The 24,028-nt window shown below is 45.1% G+C and overlaps 1 protein-coding gene across 5 annotated transcripts in view; it reads left to right on the top strand.

Annotated features, from left to right (window-relative positions):
• The window catches only part of COLQ (collagen like tail subunit of asymmetric acetylcholinesterase), a 70,434-nt gene that overhangs the window by 34,440 nt on the left and 11,966 nt on the right, over positions 1–24,028 (top strand). For 3 of the 5 annotated variants that reach the window (XR_012095595.1, XM_008009198.3, XM_008009200.3), the window contains exons 4-12: positions 7,709–7,753; positions 8,086–8,112; positions 9,915–9,986; positions 11,620–11,682; positions 12,159–12,185; positions 12,836–12,880; positions 13,072–13,107; positions 15,727–15,807; positions 19,991–20,096. Coding sequence is in view for 4 of the 5 variants with exons in the window: in XM_008009198.3 (XP_008007389.1) it covers positions 7,709–7,753; positions 8,086–8,112; positions 9,915–9,986; positions 11,620–11,682; positions 12,159–12,185; positions 12,836–12,880; positions 13,072–13,107; positions 15,727–15,807; positions 19,991–20,096 (502 nt within the window). In the remaining variant the exon portion in view is untranslated. The remainder of the gene's footprint in view (positions 1–7,708; positions 7,754–8,085; positions 8,113–9,914; positions 9,987–11,619; positions 11,683–12,158; positions 12,186–12,835; positions 12,881–13,071; positions 13,108–15,726; positions 15,808–19,990; positions 20,097–24,028) is intronic. The other 2 variants (XM_073023622.1, XM_073023623.1) reach the window with 2 other exon arrangements.

The following is a 24,028-nucleotide window of genomic DNA, read 5'->3' as shown; positions in this document are numbered from 1 at the left end:
GCTCACCTGGATTACAAAGCTCCACAGGAGCGGACTCCAGCCTGTATCTCCTATGTCACTTCCTACCTCCATTGTCTCCTTGACTCAGCCACAGTGACCATCTCTCAGGTTCTCAAACACTCCAAACTTGCTTTAGCCACAGGGCCTTTGCACTTGTGGTTCCTGCTATTTGGAATGTTCTTCTTTCTGGTTTTGATCATGGCCAGCTCCTGTTGGCCACTCAGTACTCAGCTTCCATTCCACCTTCCATGCCTCTTAGAAGTGCCTTCTTCTAACACCCACTCAACCACTTAGTCTAAAGTAGTCTCCTGCCCATACCCACCACCACAATCACTCTCTGCCACAATGACCTATTTTAATTCTCTGCATGATTTTCTCATCCTATTATGATTTTCTTATTTGTTTTTCTGTTCCTGGTCTCCCCTCTGTAAAACGTAAGCTCAATGGCCGGGGTTGGCAAACTATATCTGTGGATCAAATCCTGCAGCAAAGTTTCAATAAAACGTTGAAGTTTTATTGTCTGTGGCTGCTTTTGCACGACAAAGGCAGAGTTGAGTAGTTGTGACAGAGACCAAATGTGACCCACAAAGCCTAAGATACTGACAATGTAACCTTCTAAAGAAAACATGTGTCAAGCCTTGGTCTGCGGGAACAGAGACATTGTCCATCTCGCTCACTATTATATTGCCCGTCTACAACAGTGCACGGGGTCGGGATAGGTTCTCCATAATTACTTGTTGGATACAAGAAAAAAAACAGGAGTTTGAACCCAGAGTTGGCCAGAGGCTGACACAGAGAAGCTGGGAAACCTGCAGAAAAGCAAGATGAGAATCCTTGGAGGTGCATTTCTATCTTCCCACCTTCCGCCAGTCTACTCTAACAGGTCTCAGGCATGCTAGAACCCATGGAATATAGAAAAGAAAAGCGGGACTTTCTGCTGACCTCAGGACAGTGGCTCTCTGGTCACACACATCTGTAACCTCGTGCAATCCCCTTTGAGGCACCTGGAGGCTGTGTTGCCCAACTGCAGGGTCCTGTGTAGCCACCTTCATGTCCTTAGAACACAGTGTGGATGCTGTCCCTACTCAAAGTGAGGTCTGTGAAACAGCAACATTGGTATCATATGGGAGCTGGTTAGAAATGCAGAATCTCATCCCCCTGACAAATTCATTCTATCAGAATCTGCGTTCTAACAAGATACTGCCCCTCCACCAAGTGAATGGAGTAAGTCATCTGCACATTAAAGTTGGAGAGGCAATCAGCTAGAGTACAATGACCTTGTGAAATAGTTCTAGTCCACTTCAAGAAACAGAAAGGACTAAGGCTTGGAAGAATCAAGAGAATGGAATGAAAATCCCCCTCTTCCCTATCCAAAAATAGAAGGTGAAGAAACCAAAGATAGTGGTTCTCAAACTTATCTACATATTACAATTCCCTGGGGGAGCTTCAAAAATTACCGATGCTTGTTCCTCCTCCCCTGAGATTGGTATTTATTATTATTATCATTATTATAATTAAAGAGAGGGTCTCACTGTGCCACCTAGGTTAGAGTGCAGTGACTTGATCGCAGCTAATTGCAGCCTCCACTTCCCAGGCTTAAGTGAGCCTCCTACATCAGCCTCCCACAGGAGGTGGAACCACAGGTGCACATGCCATCATGCCTGGCTAATTTCTTAATATTTTGTAGAGACAGGGTCTCACCACATTGACCACGTTGGTCTCAAACTCCTGGGCTCAAGCAATCCTCCCACATTGGCCTCCCACGGTGCTGAGATTATAGGCATAAGCCACCCCACCCAGACTGAGGTTGTTATTTAATTGGGCTGGGTTGGGGCCTGGGCTTTGGGATTTTTCAAACATCTCCAGAGAATTGTAATATGCTGATAGACTTGGGAACCACGGGCTGAGGGGAGCTGTTGTTATTTGGACAAGTTTTATAGAAATCATATTTCAGGGAGGGAGGTTCCAAGATGGCTGAATAGGAACAGCTCCAGTCTACAGCTCCCAGCATGAGTGATGCAGAAGATGGGTGATTTCTGCATTTCCAACTGAGTTTTGAAGAGAGTAGTGGTTCTCCTAGCATGGAGTTTGAGATCTGAAAACGGACAGACTGCCTCCTCGAGTGGGTCCCTGACCTCCAAGTAGCCTAACTGGGAGACACCTCCCAGTAGGGGCTGACTGACACCTCATACAGCTAGGTGCCCCTCTGAAATGAAGCTTCCAGAGGAAGGATCAGGCAGTAACATTTGCCATTCTGCAATATTTGCTGTTCTGCAGCCTCTGCTGGTGATACCCAGGCAAACAGGATCTGGAATGGACTTCCAGCAAATTCCAACAGACCTGCAGCTGAGGGTCCTGACTGTTAGAAGGAAAACTAACAAACAGAAAGGACATCCACACCAAAATCCCATCTGTACATCACCATCATCAAAGACCAAAGGTAGATAAAACCACAAAGATAGGGAGAAACCAGAGCAGAAAAGCTGAAAATTCTAAAAATCAGAGCACCTCTTCTCCTCCAAAGGAATGCAGTTCCTCGCCAGCAATGGAACAAAGCCGGACGGAGAATGACTTTGATGAGTTGAGAGAAGAAGTCTTCGGACAATTGGTAATAACAAACTACTCTGAGCTAAAGGAGGATGTTTGAACCCATCGCAAATATGCTAAAAACCTTGAAAAAAGATTAGATGAATGGCTAACTAGAATAAACAGCATAGAGAAGACCTTAAATGACCTGATGGAGCTGAAAACCATGGCACAAGAACTACGTGATGCATGCAGAAGCTTCAGCAGCCAATTCGATCAAGTGGAAGGAAGGGTATCAGTGATTGAAGTCAAATGAATGAAATGAAGCGAGAAGAGAAGTTTAGAGAAAAAGAGTAAAAAGAAATGAACAAAGCCTCCAAGAAATATGGGACTATGTGAAAAGACCAAATCTATGTCTGATTGGTGTACCTGAAAGTGACAGGGAGAATGGAATCAAGTTGGAAAATACACTTCAGGATATTATCCAGTAGAACTTCCCCATCCTAGCAAGGCAGGCCAACATTCAAATTCAGGAAATACAGAGAATGCCACAAAGATGCTCCTCAAGAAGAGCAACTCTAAGACACTTAATTATCAGATTCAGCAAAGTTGAAATCAAGGAAAAAATGTTAAGGGCAGCCAGAGAGAAAGGTCGGGTTACCCACAAAGGGAAGCCCATCAGACTAACAGCAGATCTCTTGGCAGAAACTCTACAAGCCAGAAGACAGTGGGGGCCAATATTTAATAAAGAAAAGAATTTTCAACCCAGAATTTCATATCCAGCCAAACTAAGCTTCGTAAGTGAAGGAGAAATAAAATCCTTTACAGACAAACAAATGCTGAGAGATTTTGTCACCAGCAGGCCTGCCTTACAAGAGCTCCTGAAGGAAGCACTAAACATGAACAGTCGGTACCAGCCACCACAAAATCATACCAAACTGTAAAGACCATCAACACTATGAATAAACCGCATCAACTAACGAGCAAAATAACCAGCTAACATCATAAGAGAGGATCAAATTCACACATAACAGTATTAACCTTAAATGTAAATGGGCTAAATGCTCCAATTAAAAGACACAGACTGGCAAATTGGATAAAGAGTCAAGACCCATCAGTTTGCTGTATTCAGGAGGCACACATAGACTCAAAATAAAGGGATGCAGGAAGATCTACCAAGCAAATGGAAAACAAAAAAAAGCAAGGATTGCAATCCTAGTCTCTGATAAAACAGACTTTAAACCAACAAATATCAAAAGAGACAAAGAAGGCCATTACATAATGGTAAAGGGATCAACTCAACAAGAAGAGCTAACTATCCTAAATATATATACACCCAATACAGGAGCACCCAGATTCACAAAGTAAGTCCTTAGAGACGTACAAAGAGACTTAGACTCCCACACAATGATAACAGAAGACTTTAACACCCCACTGTCAACATTAGACAGATCAACAAGACAGAAAGTTAACAAGAATATCCAGGAATTGAACTCAGCTCTGCACCAAGCAGACTTGATAGACATCTACAGAACTCTCCACTCCAAATCAACAGAATATACATTCTCAGCTCCACATCGCACTTATTCCAAAAGTGACCACATAGTTGGAAGTAAAGCACTCCTCAGCAAATGTAAAAGAACAGAAATTATAACAAACTGTCTCTCAGACCACAGTGCAATCAAACTAGAACTCAGGATTAAGAAACTCAGTCAAAACCACTCAACTACATGGAAACTGAACAACCTGCTCCGGAAAGACTACTGGATACATAATGAAATGAAGGCAAAAATAATGATGTTCTTTGAAACCAATGAGAACAAAGACACAACATACCAGAATCTCTGGGAGACATTTAAAGCAGTGTGGAGAGGGAAATTTATAGCACTAAATGCCCACAAGAGAAAGCAGGAAAGATCTAAAACTGACACCCTAACATCATGAAAGTAGAGAAGCAAGAGCAAACACATTCACAAGCTAGCAGAAGGCAAGAAATAACTAAGATCAGAGCAGAACTGAAGGAGATAGAGACACACACACACGAAAAAACCTTCAAAAAATCAGTGAATCAGGACCTGGTTTTTTGAAAAGATCAACAAAATTGATAGAGCGCTAGCAAGACTAATGTACAAGAGAGAAGAATCAAATAGATGCAATAAAAAATGGTAAAGGGGATATCACCACGAATCCCACAAAAATACAAACTACCATCAGAGAATACTATAAACACCTCTATGCAAATAAACTAGAAAATCTAGAAGAAATGGATAAATTCCTGGACACATACACCCTCCCAAGACTAAACCAGGAAGAAGGTGAATCCTTGAATAGACCAATGACAGGCTCTGAAATTGAGGCAATAATTAATAGCCTACCAACCAAAAAAAGTCCAGGACCAGACGGATTCACAGCCAAATTCTACCAGAGTTACAAAGAGGACCTGGTACCATTCCTTCTGAAACTATTCCAATCAATAGAAAAAGAGAGAATCCTCCCTAACTCATTTTATGAGGCCAACATCATCCTGATACCAAAGCCTGGCAGAGACACAACAAAAAAAGAGAATTTTAGACCAATATCCCTGATGAACATCGATGCAAAAATCCTCAATAAAATACTGGCAAACCGAATCCAGCAGCACATCAAAAAGCTTATCTACCATGATCACATGGCTTCATCCCTGGAATGCAATGCTGGTTCAACATATGCAAATCAATAGACATAATCCGTCGTATAAACAGAACCAAAGACAAAAACCACATGATTGTCTCCATAGATACAGAAAAGTCCTTTGACAAAATTTAACAGCCCTTCATGCTAAAAACTCTCAATAAACTAGGTATTGAGGGGATGTATCTCAAAATAATAAGAACTATTAATGACAAATTCACAGCCAATGTCATACTGAATGGGCAAAAACTGGAAGCATTCCCTTTGAAAACTGGTGCAAGACAGGGATGCCCTCTCTCACCACTCCTATTCAACATAGTGTTGGAAGTTCTGGCCAGGGCAATCAGGCAGGAGAAAGAAATAAAGGGTATTCAATTAGGAAAAGAGGAAGTCAAATTGTCCCTATTTGCAGATGACATTATTTTATATTTAGAAAACCCCATCATCTCAGCCCAAAATCTCCTTAAACTGATAAGTAACTTCAGCAAAGTCTCAGGATACAAAATCAATGTTCAAAAATTACAGGCATTCCTATACACCAATAACAGACAGAGAGCCAAATCATGAGTGAACTCCCATTCACAATTGCTTCAAAGAGAATAAAATACCTACGAATCCGCCTTACAAGGGATGTGAAGGACCTCTTCAAGGAGAACTACAAACCACTGCTCAACGAAATAAAAGAGGTCACAAACAAATGGAAGAACATTCCATGCTCATGGATAGGAAGAATCAATATCATGAAAATGGCCATACTGCCCAAGGTAATTTATAGATTCAATGCCATCCCCATCAAGCTACCAATGACTTTCTTCACAGAACTGGAAAAAACTGCTTTAAAGTTCATATGGAACCAAAAAAGAGCCCACATTGCCAAGACAATCCTAAGCCAAAAGAACAAAGCTGGAGGCATCGCACTACCTGACTTCAAACTATACTACAAGGCTACAGTAACCAAAACAGCATGGTATGGTACCAAAACAGAGGTACAGACCAATGGAAAAGAACAGAGCCCTCAAAAATAATACCACACATCTACAACCATCTGATCTTTGACAAACCTGACAAAAACAAGAAATGGGGAAAGGATTCCCTATTTAATAAATGGTGCTGGGAAAACTGGCTAGCCATATGTAGAAAGCTGAAACTGGATCCCTTCCTTACACCTTATACAAAAATTAATTCAAGATAGATTAAAGACTTGCACACATATGTTTAAATCATGCACACATATGTTTATTGCAGCACTATTCATAATAGCAAAGACTTGGAACCAATCCAAATGTCCAGCAATGATAGACTGGTTTAAGAAAATGTGGCACATATACACCATGGAATACTATGCAGCCATAAAAAAGGATGAGTTCGTGTCCTTTGTAGGGACATGGATGAAGCTGGAAACCATCATTCTGAGCAAACTATCGCAAGGACAGAAAACCAAACACCGTATGTTCTCACTCATAGGTGGGAATTGAACAATGAGAACACTTGGACACAGGAAGGGGAACATCACACACCGCGGCCTGTCGTGGGGTTGGGGGAGAGGGGGAAGGATAGCATTAGGAGATATACCTAATGTAAATGACGAGTTAATGGGTGCAGCACACCAGCATGGCACATGTATACATATGTAACAAACCTGCACGTTGTGCACATGTACCCTAGAACTTAAAGTATAATAAAAAATAAAATAAAAAAGAAATCATGTTTCAAACAGGCTTTGCATTTTGCATGTTCACCTGCAGATCCTGGGGGTGCTGTTGGGGCCTGGGGAATTTTGATGAATTTCCTCTCTGCTGTTCTGGAGAATCTGGAAAATAGATGACTGAGCATTTTGCAGGCACATTCTGGCTGTGGATGTGCAAAGCTTTGATGCAGTGAGTTGTAAGGTCCCTGAGCTGGAGTCAGTGGACTCCTCTTCAGTGGACAAAAATGCACTCTTTACTTGCCAACATTCTTAGTGTCTTAAAAAAGAAGACTTTTTTCCTGCTGAAGAAAGGCAAAAATTATTTGGCACCTAGTACCCACAAATTGAGCATGGGAATTTCCAAGGTGGCAGCTGCTGCTATGTGCAAAACTTAACTTGTCTCTTGTCAGGCCCCCGGGAAAGTTTGGCAAGAGTAACTGAAAAGACATGAGAGGTGATGGAGCCTCTTGTTTTCAGCAAGTGGGATTTATTCAAGACACTTTGGTTGCTTTCAATAAGCACTTGGGATGTTTTAGGCAAACAAAGAGTTACAGGGAGAAAATTAAAACCACAGAGAGTAGATATATAAGCATTGCAACCATGGAGCCACTGGAAACACAGCTCAGAGAAAGCTAAACAGGAGGAAGAACAGAGGAGGGGACTGGGCTGGAGGGCACAGGAAGAGCCTCCATGGGTCCCTGGAATCCTACATATTCCCAGAGAATGAGGTTGCTGCTGTAGGAGCCCAGTGCACCAAGAGCCTCCCCACCCATACAGCTTCGGACTGATACATACTTTCTTCACTTTTTTATCTTGATTGATTAGGGTCCACCGGGGCTTCCTGGCAAGACAGGACCAAAGGGAGAAAAGGTATGAACCGAACCACTACTTTCTTCAACCCTTCTTTTCTTGGTAATTCCAGCCTGTTTTCTGGGCATCCCACTGAGAATTTCCCAGTTGAGATTTCCAAACATGTGCTTTGGTGTGGGAGGCTGGGCTTCATGATGGCTGAGCTGCTGCAGCACCTATGAGATACCACTGGTGTATTTTGACATAGCCCACTGACATGGCAGTGGGGCTGTGAGCAGCAGCCAAGCAGCTGAACCACATGGCCATGCCCAGTCATCAGCTCTACTAAGCCTTCTGCTTCCGGAACATCTCTTCCAAAGCAGCCTCTCCTTACCTGTCTTCTCCGTCCATAGGGGGAGCTTGGCCGACCAGGAAGGAAGGTATGGTCTGCACTGTTCTGTGAGTGTCACATGGGCGTCTGTGCTCCACATGCATGTGTGTGCATGCGCTCCTAGGGATGGGGGACCAGCAGTGCACTTCAGTGGCCACTGATACCCGGGTGGACAGCAAGGGTGCTGCCGTCTCGATGCAGGTGGACAGTGAGGGTGCTGCCGTCTCGATGGTGACAGTAGTAACCTCGCCCTTTCTGTCAACTTCTTTGTTCAGGAGCAGGAGCCTGCTACTGCCAGGCATTCAGACTTCTTCCAGGGGCTGCCAGGCCTGGCCAAATTCCACCCCTCTCACTTCCCATCCCAACCCCAGACCATCTCATTCTGCTACCCATCAGAGAAACCCTTCATAGCTCCAACCAGTGACACAGAATGACTCTCACTGTCTATTTGATTAAATTTGAATAAAGTGCCAGAGCAGACAGAAACAAATGGCTTTTGCTTTTTGGCTCAGCTGAAATAAATGGAGGTTACTTAAGGTCACAGTGACTCTGAGTGAACCAAACACATGTTATCAAGGCTCTCATTAGTGTCAAGAGGGAGTAAATCAGCAGCCTATTGTATTTGCTGAGGTCAGTGGATACTGGCACCGAATTTCTAGGTCTTGATTATAGACAGGGGTGCAAAACTCTGGCCAAGAAAGATATCCATGGCTCTAAATATAAATTACTGTATTTCTTGTTAAATGGTTTATTAAATGGTTTCATTGTCCGCAAATTCCTTAAACAGAGTTTTGCAAGACAAAGTTACAACTCTTTAGGGCACAGATGAAAACTATAGCCAAGGCACAGCGGCTGTCTGAAGTGCTGGGCTGGTCTCCATGGCAATGGTCAAAGGATATTCTGCTGTGGTGTCCATGCTCAGGCCTAACAAGGGCTATGATTGATTAGTGATGTGTGCCATGGTTATGTGGGAGGCAACAGTAGAAACCAGTACACATGCCAGCATTTGGCATGTCTGGGTTAGGGGCTGAGCCCTTCACATCTCTGGCTAACAGTGAAATTAGCTAATGGGCACAAGGTCAAGATAGGCCCTTAGCACCTGCACCCACTGTCTCTTGCAGGGCTTGCTCTTCCATAGCCCTGGCTTAGGCAGAGGCAGAGGTGACATGTACCATGTGCAAGTGAATACGTTATTATGGGACCACTCGGGAGGAGCCTGTAGAGGGAATGGGAGAAGCCAGGCAAGGGTGTGGTATCAGGTGAAGTCCAGCTTTAGCAGTCTGATTCCCTAGGGGGAGCTTGAGAGTGTGAACTGCCCAAAGTTAAGGGAGCTGGGCTATTGGCTGCAGGAAGGGGAGTTACATAAATTACTGGGCAGCTCCAACTGCTCAAGGGCAAACCGCAGTTACAGGTTGCAGAAATGAACTGTTAGCTTCTGGGCGATGGGCACTCTGAGTTGGTCAAAAAGACCTTGAAAGAGTGCTGATAGCATCTGCTATTGTTCCCCAAATGTAATCCTATCTCGTTCCATAGCACATCCTTGGGAATAACCCATTGGAACGCAGGGGACTTTTGGGTGGGGGTGGGTAGAAGTGATAAAAATTGAAAATCCAAGTTTAGAATCCCTTTCTCACCACTCTCCATTTCTTGAGAAGAATAAGGTCTTGTTTGGTGATACAGTGTGACACCAAGGGCTTGTCAGGCCATCAGTCTTTGGAGAGTGGGGATGAAGGTCATAGTAGCCATGTTTAGAGACTCCACTCTCTCCTCTGGGCCCCAGAGACAAGACATATTTATTAGAAGTAAAGAAACAAACCCAATTGCCCTGACTTTTGTTCTTGGTCTTTGAAGGGTAGACCTGGCCCCCCAGGTGTTCCTGGCATGCCTGGGCCCATCGGTTGGCCAGGCCCTGAAGGACCCAGGGTAAGTGTGGCATGCTTTCAGGGCTCATGTGGTATCAAAACAAGAGTGGGGAAGACGGCAGCTTTCCTGGCTCCTGGCACATAGTCAGGGAATCCCTTCTTCAAGAGGGGGAAGAAGAAGAGAGCTTAAGGGCCCCTGATATTTCCTCCTTCACTTGGCCTGCAAGACCTTGGTCAGTGCAACAGCTGTGCTTCTGTGGGAGGAGAAATAGGGGCCTGATCCCCTTTTCTACAGGGGCTCTGGTTCTCCTTTGTCCTAGGAACTAGCACCCCACTCTGGTTTCCCTGAGATGACCTAAGAGGGGTTTGTGTCTGGGAAGCTCTTGCCTGTCATGCTGACCTGGCAGGGAATGGAGAGTTGAGTGGGTGGTGTCGGCTGGCTGAAGGATGGAAATCCTACATTCAGAGAGGGATTGCTGAGTGCTGATGAAATCTCCTTCCTCAGTCAGGCTACGGAAAGCAAGCACATCCCCATCTGTGCCTCTGTTTTTCTCACTGGTAGTCATAGACTAGAGAGTTCAGAGGCATGGCTCGGAGTTTTATCTGCAGAAGTCAGAGCTGGGCAGGTGGATCTCACCATCTGCTCTGATTCATTTATTGGCTATATTATGGCAGCGGAAAACTGTGTTTCCAGTCCTCTTAGGAAAAGTCCCAAGGATGTTTTCAAAATCCTCTGCATAGAGCTGAGCTGTCCTGCACAGCAGCCAGTGGCCACATGTGACCCTCAAGTCTGTGGAATGTTGCTAGTGCTACTGCGGAACTGAGTTTTTAAATTTTCACTGTTTAAATTTTAACCTTTACTAAATTCAGTTATTTGAAAATGTTAAAGTATTTTTGGAGCAACTTGAATGTATGAATCTGCTTTTTCAACTATAAATGTTACGATCTCTAAATACAGATCAAATATTTTGGATGAAAATTTAGCACCTGAATGGAGATATGTACATGTAAATTACACAGCAGATTTCAAATACTTATTATGAAAAACACAATGTAAAATATCTCAATAATTTTTATATAGATTACAAGTTGGGATGATTAGATTAATTAGATTAAAGGAGATCTATTAAAATTAACTTCATTCGTTTAGTTTTCCTTAAGGTGACTTCTTTTAAAAGTTTTAAATTAAGTATGTGGCTCACCTTATATTTCTATTGGTTAGTACTGGTATAGAGTATTTTTAGTACAGAGGGTGGGTGCTGGAAGTCCCAACCACAAGTCATTCTGAGGACCCTTCCTATGCGAAGAGCAAAGCAGGCAATGTTTTTTGCATGTGTTGACACCTTGTTTTCTGAGGCCCCAGTTCCCTCATGCCTCCTCCACTACTCTCTCACTATCCTCGCTAGGAAAATACCAAGTATGACCATATACAACATCTTAGTGAGCAGCTGGTGTGGCGATCTGCTTCACCTTGGGCATTTTCATTTTATGTTTAATCTTAAACACAAGAATGAATGTGGAGTATGAAGCTTTGAGACCCTGGGAGGGAGACAGTGGGTGCAACTGGGGTCCTCAGATTTACAAGCCAGCCCTAATATCCCCAGTTCCTTCCCAATCTTGCCTGTGACTCTCCTGGTTCAGTTTCTCTAAAAAATATCATCATGGGTCTTTTCTTTATCTTCTAATTCGCACAGGGTGAAAAAGGTGACCTGGGTATGATGGGCTTGCCAGGGTCAAGAGGACCAATGGGCTCCAAGGTCAGTGTGTGGTCTGGATGGACGTTCCCAGATCTTCTCTGTAAGACTCTGGAGCAGCTGCTGTCTACAAACATAGGGACTGGGTGGGGCTGCCATCCTGGACTAGGGAATGTCATGGATATTGGAGAGCCTGCCTTTACCAGCCCTTTGGAGAACATCATGCCCTGGGATGCAGGGGCATAGGAATGCCATTCCTGCTGTTCTCTTGGGCAGGAAGAACCAAGCTTCTGGACATCAGAGCAGATGGAAACCTTTGATCAGGCCTTTGCAGGGTGATAAGAGCAATGCTCCTTTTAGGCCTGGTATAACCACAACCCTCTGGGACATCTTTGTGTTTGGTGCTGCAACCCCACTAAAACTCACAGTGCAATGTGGAGACACACGTTACCACCACAGTCAGGGATTCCTCCTATTCTTGCACCAAACTCAAAAGTTCTACAGGGCTGATTGTAAATGTACCTTCTGCTTTCTTTTAGGGCTACCCTGGATCCAGAGGGGAAAAGGTTAGTGCTTTTCTGGGATGGTGTCCCAGAGCCTGGTCTGGGCTACTGGCTCTGGAATCAGAGACGTGCAGAGGATGGGCCTAGGTCTCTCTTTAGTCTGCAACTGAAGCCACCATCCCTAGCTATTCCCCGCTCTTTGTCAGTGGACTGAGAGAGAAGTGAGGGACCTCCTGAAGCAGGGCAAGCTGGTAAGAGAAGGGCTCCCCATAGAGGAAGAGGCCCCTCATGTGGAGCACATAAGCAAATGAAGGTCGTGCCAGGTGGACAACAAGCACAGTTTGCATGGAGTGCTGGAGGAAATTGGTGATGCATGTCTTGAGGCCGAGCTTCCACCACACAACCTTCTGACCTGGCCAAAAACCAAATCAAAACCAGCATCAACCTGTGGACAAATTTCCTACAGGATGAGAGAGGATTTGGGGCCCAGAATTTTCTGTGAGGTTTCCTTTATGAATGTAAGAGGTCTTTGGGGTTCAACAAGAAGTTGATCACAAAGCATTCCTTCCCTGGACAAGTCACCTGATATCTCTGAGCCTATTTCTTCACTTGTAAAATGAGGGTTTTGGTTTAGGGAGCTTTTCAGTTTGAAATGCTTGAATTTCCCTCCCAGGATATTAACTCATTGGCTTTGTCCTGTGGTTTCTTCCTAGGGATCCAGAGGTGAAAAGGGTGACTTGGGTCCCAAAGGAGAAAAGGTAATGGAGAAAACCTTTCCATAGAAATGATAAATGTCAATGCAAGTAGCAGCCCCCACCCACCCCTATCTGTGGACTGATGATGGACTGATGGACAGGCCTCTATCTTGAAAACGACCAACCAAGCCTGTCCACAGCCTTTTCAGGTGTTATTTCGGAGGCAGTCACAGTATTTGTTGCTCTTTTCACAGGGTTTCCCAGGATTTCCTGGAATGTTGGGGCAGAAAGTAAGTAACCTTGAGGTAGTGAAAATAGACCTCAGTAAAAATATCAGGTCCTCCAAGCACAACAAAAAGAGCTCTGCCTCCTTGTCTATCAGGCAGGGATGGTAGGTTTAACCATGGAAACTTCTGGTTTGGGATGGGAAGAAAGTTGCTTTTCACCCTGGGGAGAGGGTGGCGGGATGGTCTGGGGCCTCCCTCTAGCTCAATGGGAAGGAAAGGACAACCCATCTGGGTTTTGGGTTTTTGTTTGTTTTTGCTTTTTTGCTTTTCCTGTCTCTTAGAGGGGTGTGGTCCCATTCAAATGCAGAAACCTTTCTCACAAGGCACTCAGATCTGAGCCACAAGGGTCAAAGCCCCTCTCAGCACACACGCCCCAGTGTGAGGCACGGGTGTCTTTAGCTTAAGGTCACTGTGCCTTATTGCAGTCCTTCTTCAAGGGCGATGCACATACTGCCAGAAGGACACAAAAGTATTTGAACTGAAGACTGCTAACATTTTTTAATAGTTAAATTTGTATTTAAATAGTTTAAATATTGGCCAGGCATGGTGCCTCATGCCTGTAATCCCAGCACTTTGGGAGGCCAAGGTGGGCAGATGACTTGAGTCCAGGAGTTTGAGACTAGCCTGGGCAACATGGTGAAATCCCGTTTCTACCAAGAAAAATATACAAAACATTAGCTGAATGTGGTAGTGTGCATCTGTAGTGCCAGATGCTTAGGAAGCTGAGGCGGGAGGATGGACTGAGTCCAGGAGTCAAAGCTGCAGTAAGCCATAATTGCACCACTGCACTCCAGCCTGGGCCACAGAGGCAGACCCTATCTCAACGAATAAATAAATAGTTAAATATTTAACGGATATCCTGCTTGGGACAAGGCTTAGTAAAAAAGGAGTCCATTTCAGGTAACTTAAAGAAAATTAATTATATAAGCAAATTAATGGAAATGTTAAAAGAGGAAAAACAGTTTTACTTAAAAATGTTTAGATTAGCTTTTCATTCAGGGCAACAGTGAATGTCAAAGAATAATAAATTACTGTAAAATTAAGTATGGCAGCTTCTCTGTCCTCTGCACCATTTACTAGACTTCCCATCTGAAGAGTTGTCTTCCCCTTTTATGACAGGCTGTTTTAAGATAGAGCTGATGTGATGACCACAATTAGGTCTTGGGAGAGAAATTAGATCAAGAAATTCCTGACTGCTTCCCAGCCAATGTAGAGAAGGGCCACACTTCCTTCTGACAATCCCTGAAAAAAAAAAAAAAAAAAAATGCCGCTTGTGCTGCTGTTTTCTTCCAGCCGTAAAGACATCCCTGAGCCTCTCTAAACAGCCAGGGAAAAGCTGCAAACATCTCCATGGCCATGTAGCATCCATCCTATCCTCTCACACTCTCTCTTTCCCTGGAGAATGTTGAAGGATGCGTTGTTTGGAAAGAAATCATAGATTTAAGGACAATTCTTGGTGAAACAAGACATTGGTGGCTTGGGTAGGGACACACTGGTTGAGTTGACAGATAATTTCAGAGCTTTATGCTTGATCCTTTCCATATACAGGTATTCCCTGGAATTTTCCATTGTGTTATACCTCCTCTGACTGCCGCGTGAAAAAGTGTCTGGGTGTTTTTTGTTCTCTCTGAGTGGCTGGGCAGCTCTTCATGGGAACTGGCTGCTGACTAACACTCATGGTTGCTATTGCTAAATTTTTCTTGTTGGCGGTGCATTCTGGGCCGTTGGGGGATTACTGGAGATAGGAATGAAGTGCCCTGTGGGTTCATGACCCAAAGAAACAGTAAGTGGGGCCGGAATCCATGTAGAAGAAAATGGGGAAGAAGGAGAGAAACTAAGATGGAGAAAGGGGTTTTGTGAAATATTGGCCTTAAACTATGAAATTCTGCAATGAGTACATTGGGTTTTGATAGTTCAACATAGAGCTTTACAAACAGGTATACTGTTTCCATTGTTCTCCATGCCTTTTTCAATAATTATATTGAATATCTGAACATATGTTTGGAACATCTCTGCCCACAAAAGAGCTTTCATCTAAATCAAATGGCAGTGAGCTGGAACTCAAACCAGTGCTTACTAAGAGTGGGCAAGCACATAATCCTAAGGAAGAGTCATTAAATGAGTAGAAACTTCCCAAAGATGACAGTTGGCAAAACTGTGTCCAATCATTTAAAAGCTTCCAGATTTGAATTTGTGCTAAAAACAACACATAAGAAAACACAACATAAAATTGCAACTAGAAGGAAAGCGTTTTCCCAGACAACTTGTAGTAAGTAGCGCGGGCATGCTGTGCTGGATGCCCCAGCCTCTCACTGCCTGTTCTGGGTGATGATTTGTCTCTCCTATTTGGCCATCAAAATGTGTGCTGCTCCACACCTGTCCCTCTCAGGTAACAGATAACCCACTTAGAATTACTTTCTTCCTTCCCTCCTCTTCCTTGAAAGACATGTCTGCCTTTCTCATGACCTCATCACTCTCCCAACCTTCCAGGACAGCCCAGTTGGCATAGATTCGGAATGATCAAGTAGACTGCCCTCGTAGCCCATGACTAGCTAGACCTGTGTAGATGTGCCCACTCCACATGCCCTAAGTCCTCTCTTGCTTCTCTTTCCTTCTTTCCAGGGTGAAATGGGTCCAAAAGGTGAACCTGGGATAGCAGGACACCGAGGACCCACGGGAAGACCAGGAAAACGAGGCAAGCAGGTAAGGATCCCAGGGCTTACCACCTGCCTGAGGTCAGAACTTCCTGACCTGGCTGTGTGTGGAGCGGCAGGCGGGTGGCTTTAATCAGAGATATTCTGTAGACCTAGACTCTAGTGTCCTCTGGGCTAGCAGACAGGAGCAGCACCACTTCCAGAAGCTGCTGGCATCTCTAGGCTAGCCATAGTTTGAAGTGGATGGGACAGGATGCTCCATTAGAACTGTGCCAAGGCCAGAAGCAAGAGTAGATACTTGGTTCATAAAAACAAGTCTGTCTTAACTAAAGCAGCTAGGAATGGAAGGCAGATATGGTCATTTACCCAGAAAACCTATTTTATGCTTCAATGTCCCAGACAGAAATGAAGTTTTAAAGACGAGCCTAGATATTTTCCTGCTGTTAAGAGGTCTTCTGGGTCTCAACAATAGGGTGGTTTTTCCCTACTCAGGTCTCCAATTTGTAAGTGACCTTTTTGCTTGGGTTTATTAACATGCTTAAGGCAGTTGTTCATTCTGAACTCCCCCTGGTCAGAAGGCTCTTGTGATGTGCCATGACTGCTCTAGAGACAGCCTTGGCTATCTTACATATAATCCTGAGAGGTAAACATCTTTGGACGGAAGCTTTTTCCATTCTTTTACTTATTTCCTTAGGCTATATCTGTGACCCACAAACTTAATCTTACATCAAGATCACCTGGGGGTGGGGCTGGTGATTAAATACAGATGTACAGATTCCTCCACATCAGGTGCAATGGTTGTAGTTCCAAGCTTGCCACTCGTCATCCCCAGTGCCTAGGCCTTATTTTCCAAAGACCATAATATAATTGACCTGGAATGAACTTTCAGCATGGGTTTGGTTGTTTTTTTTCTTAAAGCTCCACGTGATTTTAATGTACAGCCAGCGTTCAGAACCATAATAACACTATGAAGCCAATTCTGGTCTTTTCCCAATCAATTTAGAAAGAACACAGGCTCCAACCTGGAAAATGGAGACTGCACAGTAACTTTCAAAGTTACAGTCTTCCAGTCCAGTTTCCAAACTTTGATCACGGGTAGCAGGGTCATGGTTTCACAATAATGCCACAGATACCAGTTTCTTAAAAGTAGGCTCAGATAAAAAAGGAAACAAAATGGGGGAGAAATCTTTTCTTGTATCACTTTATCCCATCCCAATGAATTCCATTAATAATATTTTAAGCTTGGGGTTCCAGAAGCTTCCTGGCTTCCTTCTGTCTTGGGCAGTGTTTGTCTTTTCCTAGTTCGTGGTAATAACCAAAGCCAGGAAGGCCATTTATTGAGCCTGCTGAAACTGATTCCATTGGAATTGTAAAAGCTACACCAAAACCACATCTGGGAGCTCAGAGAAGTTAGAGAAATGAGTCCAAGCTTTCGACAAGACATTGTGAACAACCCGAGGATGCTGCAAACCCTCTGTGTTGGTGTTGCTCCAGTTGGCAGATAGCAAGTTGTTAGCCTTAGAAGCCTGCTGCGGTACTTGTTTTTATCATGAATTAATCTCCCAGCTTAGAGTCTTACATACCCTTTGTTTGTTGGCCAGCAGTGCTGAGAGTCTCTGAAAGTTATTGTTAAGTCAATCCAAAGCCAAAAATCAGAAATTCAGAAGAGATCTCAGATAGTAATTTCTGTGCCCGAAGGATTACAGAGACCACTTAATCCAGTCTCCTCAGGTTATTCACAAGGTAGCTGAGGGTCAGGGACGTGGAGCTGCTTGCCCAAGACCCCTCCACAAAGTCAGCTTCAAAGCCAGGGTTAGAATCCAGAGAGTTGAGTTGAGACCAACTTTCCCCACATGACTTCTTCTCTCAGCTACCTTCATGCTTCAGGACTTGCCTTCGGGCAAGCCCAGGAAAGCAGCTGTTGACTTTATTATAAAAATTTTCTCCGTTGGGCATGGCGACTCACGCCTATAATCCCAGCACTTTGGGAGGCTGAGGCACGAGGATCACCTGAGGTCAGGAGTTTGAGACCAGCCTGGCCAACATATAGTGAAACCCCGCCTCTACTAAAAAATACAAAAATTAGCTGGGCATGGTGGTGCACATGTCTAGTCCCAGCTACTTGGGAAGCTGAGGCAGGAGTCGCTTGAACTCAGGAGGCAGATGTTGCAGTAAGCTAAGATCACGCCACTGCACTCCAGCCTGGGTGACAGAGCAAGACTCCATCTCTCAAAAAAAAAAAAAAAAAAAAAATCTTCTCCTGCCATGTCTGTTTAAAATGAAAAACAAAAAACAAAAACCTTCAGTAACTGAGAAACAATTTCCTTGAGAGAGATCACCCAACTTTGTGGCAAATAAGGAATAAAGAATGCCTTTCCTGGAAAGCTCTACTCAGTGATTCCTGCTGATAGAGATATGGCTCGTTCTGAGCGATGGCCGATAAGAGGAATATTCCATCACTGCTGGTGTCAGAATGAAGGAGCCTTTCCAGCTCCTTCAAACTTTGGCACTTCCTGTGCTCAGAGCCAGCTGACAAGGCCGTTAGAAAAACAAGCCTGAACTGTGGCTATATTAAGATGGTGTGACTTCCTTTGCCATGCTGGGACCCAGCTTGGTTACTGCAGGGAATGCTTCAGCTTGGGCTGAGGCTTAAGAACTCCCTCTATAAACATGAAATCAGAAATAAACTCTGACCTCACGGATCCCATATTCAGAGTTCAAGAACTCCCTGGACATTACCAAGAGGGCTCCCAGTGCCATGTGGACAAGGCGGCAGGTCACCTGTCACCGTTGTGGCTGGAAAGGAGTCCCAAGTATGCCTGCTCCCCAGATTTGAGAAATACTACATTTCGTCAGGTGGGCAAGCCTGCCAAGGCACAAGTGTAGTAAGAAGAACCAGGCCAAAAACGTCATGTGTCAATCACTGCTCTGATTAGGCCTGAGGCAAGAACAGACAATTAGCAAATTGCTTAGGGGAAGAGTCAATAGCATGCACCAGCCTTGGTTTCAGGGTGACTCCTAAGGGCAACCCTGAGGGAGAACGAAGAGCCCAGTCTTTGCTCTTGATGCTCCCAGAATAGGCAGAAAAGAGGACACTCCATGTGGAATGGCTGTAGCCACAGGTGTGCCCTTTTTAATAAACCAGGACTTGTTTAACTCTGTGAAACACATGGAACCAGGCCAGTTGCTGTGATAATTGGCTTGCCCCACATAGCTCTTCGTTCTGTGCAAACTGCATTTTCACCTCTGAGATCTTTGTTACTCTCACAACAAACCTATGTGGGTGTAAATTTACTGGTCCCATTTTTAAGATGACGAAACTGAGGTACAAAGCAGTGACATGAGTTACCCAGAGTCTCAAGGTCAAGGTGAAACCTCTGGAGTTACAGATCAGCAAAGCTGCCTACCTTTGTGTTTCTAGCATCTTTGTCCTCCCTCGTTTCATCTGGGGAAAGGAGGCGAGCTGGACAGATTCCAGCCCGTAGGTTGTGTATGTCTCATGGGGAGACATCAATGAAATGACCACACAAATAATCCATATGCTACGATCTGGGATAAATGCCATGAAGGAAACAGGCTGAGCTGTGAGAGCTTATGGTGGGGTGAACTGACTCTGTCCAGGAAGGTCAGGGAAGGCTTTGCCATAGGGCGTTTGAGCTGAGAGCCAAAGGGTAAGTGACAGTTAACTAGGCTAGGGGGAAGGAGGAGATTTTGAGGCCGAGAGAAGGGTCTTGAGAAGGGGGATAATAGACATGGTGCCCTTGAAGACCAAAAAGGCCAGAAGGCTGGAATGAAGCTGGAAAGCCTGGCCATGCAAGGCTTCGCAGGCTGCACTAAAGAGCTAAGTCTTTATCCTGAGTGCAATGGGAAGCCAATGAGTGAAAATAGCTCATTTCTAGGCCTCCATTTCCTCATCTGCCCGGGGCCTAGAGTAGATTTGTCTGGTTCTTTTCAGCTGCCAAGTACCACATTTGTAGGACAGAGCAAGAAGTAAGGTCTGCAAACTTGTAACCATCACTATCTCAGATGTCACTTGCCCTAAGCTTATTAAGAGCTTGATGGTCAAGACCTCTGGAGCTGCATCCCCCGCTGGTTAAGTGCAAGGTGCTTAACCAGCACCTTGCTGTTTAAGTGCTCCTTAAGTACAAGGTGATCTCTGATTTAGTGATAAATGGGGCAGGAAGCTTGCTATGTCGTGCTTTCATAACAGGCTCTGCCTTTCTCTCTGTCAGGGACAGAAAGGGGATAGTGGAGTTATGGGCCCACCCGGCAAGCCTGGGCCTTCTGGTCAACCTGGCCGTCCAGGCCCCCCAGGGCCCCCAGGCCCCCCATCTGCAGGTAAGAGCTACACTGCTTCACTTGATCCACTGTTGCAGTACTGGCCAGCCTCCCAGAGAGAACACAAGGAGATGCCAGCAGAGATGCCTTGTGTTTCAAGTTAGAAACTGCCAGGGGCACTCCAATATCTTTATAATTTCTCCACAATTTAGCTCATTCAACTTTTATGCAAGAGAGATAAATGCCATTCTGAATTTGTTTTAGCATTCTGAAGAACAAATAGAGGAAAGAAAAAAAGCACATTAATGATGTCATTTATACCTTAAGTGAAAAATAACAGGAACATATTTCATCAACGAATACCTTTTTCTAGATAAAAGTTTCATGGCTCCAAGCAATTCTCTTAAACCTAGAAGTAAAGGTGACATTGCAGGTTTTTCTATCTTACAGTGGTATACGAGAGTCCTTATTTGTTTGCAATGGATATAGAAAGAGGCCGGGCGTGGTGGCTCACGCCTGTTATTTCAGCACTTTGGGAGGCCTAGGTGGGCAGACCACTTGAGGTCAGGAGTTTGAGACCAGCCTGGCCAACTATGGCAAAAACCCTTCTCTACTAAAAATACAAAAATTAGCCTGGCCTGGGGGCACACAGCTGTAATCCCAGCTACTCTGAGGTTGAGGCAGAAGAATCGCTTGAACCTGGGAGGTGGAGGTTGCAGTGAGCTGAGATTGTGCCATCTTGAAACTCTGTCTCAAAAAAAAAAAAAAAGATACAGAAATAAATTACTAAAATGAAATTTAAAAATAAAAAGTTAGCCGGGCACGGTGACTCACGCCTGTAATTCCAGTACTTTGGGAGGCCGAGGTGGGCAGATCACGAGGTCAGGAGATCGAGACCATCCTGGCTAACAAGGTGAAATCCCGTCTCTACTAAAAACACAAAAAATAAGCCAGGTGTGGTGGCAGGCACCTGTAGTCCCAGCTACTCGGCAGGCTGAGGCAGGAGAGTGGCGTGAACCTGGGAGGCAGAGCTTGCAGTGAGACAAGATCACGCCACTGCACTCCAGCCTGGGCGACAGAGCGAGACTCTAAATAAATAAATAAATAAATAAATAAATAATAAATAAAAATTAAAAGTCTGCTATTGAGAAGGGCATAGATATGCTGCTTCCTTGTTTGTTTTCGAGACAGAGCCTTGCTCTGTCACCCAGGCTGGAGTGCAGTGGTGCGATCTTGGCTCACTGCAACCTCTGCCTCCCGGGTTCAGGTGATTCTCCTGCCTCAGCCTCCTGAGTAGATGGGATTACAGGTGCCCGCCACCACACCTGGCTAATTCTTGTATTTTTAGTAGAGATGGGGTTTCACCATGTTGGTCAGGCTGGTCTCAAACTCCTGACCTCGTGATCTGCCCACCTTGGCCTCCCAAAGTGCTGGGATTACAGGTATGAGCCACCATGCCCAGCCGCTGCTTCCTTCTTTTACCTCATTCAATTTTATTAGCTAAGCCCTTTATTTCTTTCCCTTGTCAGCTCATGGTAGGGGCTTTCACAGCACATCAACTGTATAAAGACAGTATCAAGAAGATCATTTGTTGACTGCAACATTTTTTTGTCTTCAGTTATACAAAATGAATCCAAACAATTTTTATTCCAACTCTTTTCTTAAGAAAACGAAGACATTTATAATTCCATAGTGTATTCCCCCTCCTCCTGTGTTTATGGAAATATATTTGCAGCCACATCATGGGATGGGCAAGAAATGTCATATTTTGTTAGATCCTTTAAACTGAGTTAAATCTGGCTCTGACAGTCCAACCTGCTAGGATGCCAAAACATTTAATTCAGGCATTATTAGGATTTTCACTACTCTTCCAGCAACCACTAATGGGTTGGGCAAAGATCCTGGTGAATTATGGCAGAAAAATGTCAGGGAAGGTCCCTCCAACCTTTGGTCTACTCCATTCACCTCTGAAATAGAGTTGAAATAGAAATAGACTTGTCACCCAAGTCCCTGTGGTCCACAGATAACTGGTGGCTGCTGTTCCTATGCCATACATGGGTATCAGAACATTTTCAAGGCTGGGAGTCCTGGTCCCCACAGTTCAACTGTCCAAGGAGCACCCCACAACCATTCTTTCTGAGACCTGTCTCTTCCCCAGGATACTCTCTTGTCCCTGTCTAGGAAGTCTCTCGTCTTCCATCCCTGACTCCCTCCTTCCTGATACTCCTCATATACCAGCACCCCAGTTAGGAGCTTTGTCCTTCAGAGAACAGAAGGCAGAAAGAAAAGTTTGTTTCCAATATTACCTGCTTTTAGCAAGGGCAAGAAAGCACAAACTCTTGCTACCTCCTTGAAATAGGGAGAGAAGGAAGGAAATACTGGGAGAACACACACTGATTAGTATGGGTAGTAACTTATGTTTGTGGCACCTGTTTCCATGTTGTTAGGGGAATCAGATCTGAGATGCAACCCAGGCCACGTGCCCACACTCCATAATTCAGTTTTGGAATTGGCTGGATTATCTGAATCAGGGTCCTTTCAACTAGTCCTCATCCTCCATGGTTCTGGAAGGCAAGTTGTCCCCCTGGAGTCCCATGACTATGAGTTACCAACCCCAGAGACTGAGAGCATGGCCTGAGGTCTGGGTTGTGCCTTCAGAAGGGACTCTCTTGGCCCCTGGGGTACCTAGGGGCTCACAAAACTGGGGAGTAGGCTGGGCATGGTGGCTCACGCCTGTAATCCCAGCACTTTGGGAGGCCAAGGTGGGCAGATCACGAGGTTAGGAGATCGAGACCATCCTGGTTAACATGGTGAAACCCCGTCTCTACTAAAAATACAAAAAATTAGCTGGGTGTGGTGGCGGGCACCTGTAGTCCCAGCTACTCGGGAGGCTGAGGCAGGAGAATGGCGTGAACCCGGGAGGCGGAGCTTGCAGTGAGCCGAGATCGCACCACTGCACTCCAGCCTGGGCAACAGAGCAAGACTGTGTCTCAAAAACAAAACAAAACAAAAAAATACTGAGGAGTAGTCCAGGGGCATGTGATGTGTGGATGCGTGGGAGGTCTGTAGTGGACTGAGATCTTAATGGTCTCACTGTGTTTATCTCTGTGTAAAGACCAACCCTCACCTGACCTGAACTCTGGTTCCCTCCTGGGGCTGGGGGATGGATGAGAAGGGCTAGGCTGGAGCTGTCAGCAGCTCCTCGGTGTCCGCTGTTTCTCTTGTCAGTATTCTGTGTATTGCAATCCTGTCCTCTCAGCAGGCCCCACAGAGTCATACTTTTTCTCCCTGGCCTTCCAGCTCCCTCTCTTCCACCCAGGATGCCCACCTCCCTCTCCCTTGACTACCCCAGCCTCTGCCCAATCACACCCTGCCCTCTACCCTTCAGAGGATGCCATATATGGAGCTGGAGCTATTCCTATGGTCTCTCTGGGTCCACATGGCCTGACATGGCACTCCTCTCACCTCCTGTCCATCCAACGAAATTCTCTCTTCCTTCGAAGTTCTCTTTTCAGTAAGGCCTTCCTTGGCCCCTAACAGGATAGATCACCCACCCTGAGCCCTGGTCACATATTGCCTCTCTGTTATGGCCTCTCCATTGGTAACATTTCTGCAGGTGTGTTTCATCCTCTTGCTAGATCCTTGAGGGCAGCGTCAGCGGCTGAGTCAGCTTCACGTCCCCAGTGGCACATGGTATGTGGGTGGATAGGGCTGCTTCCTGCAGGGGCTCCCAGGCAGGGGTTCTGTGGGTTCACAGTCCATCTCCTTAGGAGCCAAGCAGGATGGGGCCGTCTCTTTGGACTGATGCCCCTGCCCCCAATTCCGTCCTTTGAGACACTTCCTTTCTGAGGAGCCTTCCTGAGTGAGGGGGCTGAAGAGAGAAAAGAGAAGATGGGGCAATAAATAATCCTGCTCTTTGGAAAATTTTGGAGGGGTGGGGAGAGAGGGCGAGGAAGGAGTTAAAAAGAGCTATCCGGACAGGTGCGGTGGCT

Source organism: Chlorocebus sabaeus, chromosome 15 (assembly GCF_047675955.1).
Source record: "Chlorocebus sabaeus isolate Y175 chromosome 15, mChlSab1.0.hap1, whole genome shotgun sequence".
NCBI lineage: Eukaryota > Metazoa > Chordata > Mammalia > Primates > Cercopithecidae > Chlorocebus > Chlorocebus sabaeus.
This window is presented reverse-complemented; position numbering and strand designations above follow the sequence as displayed.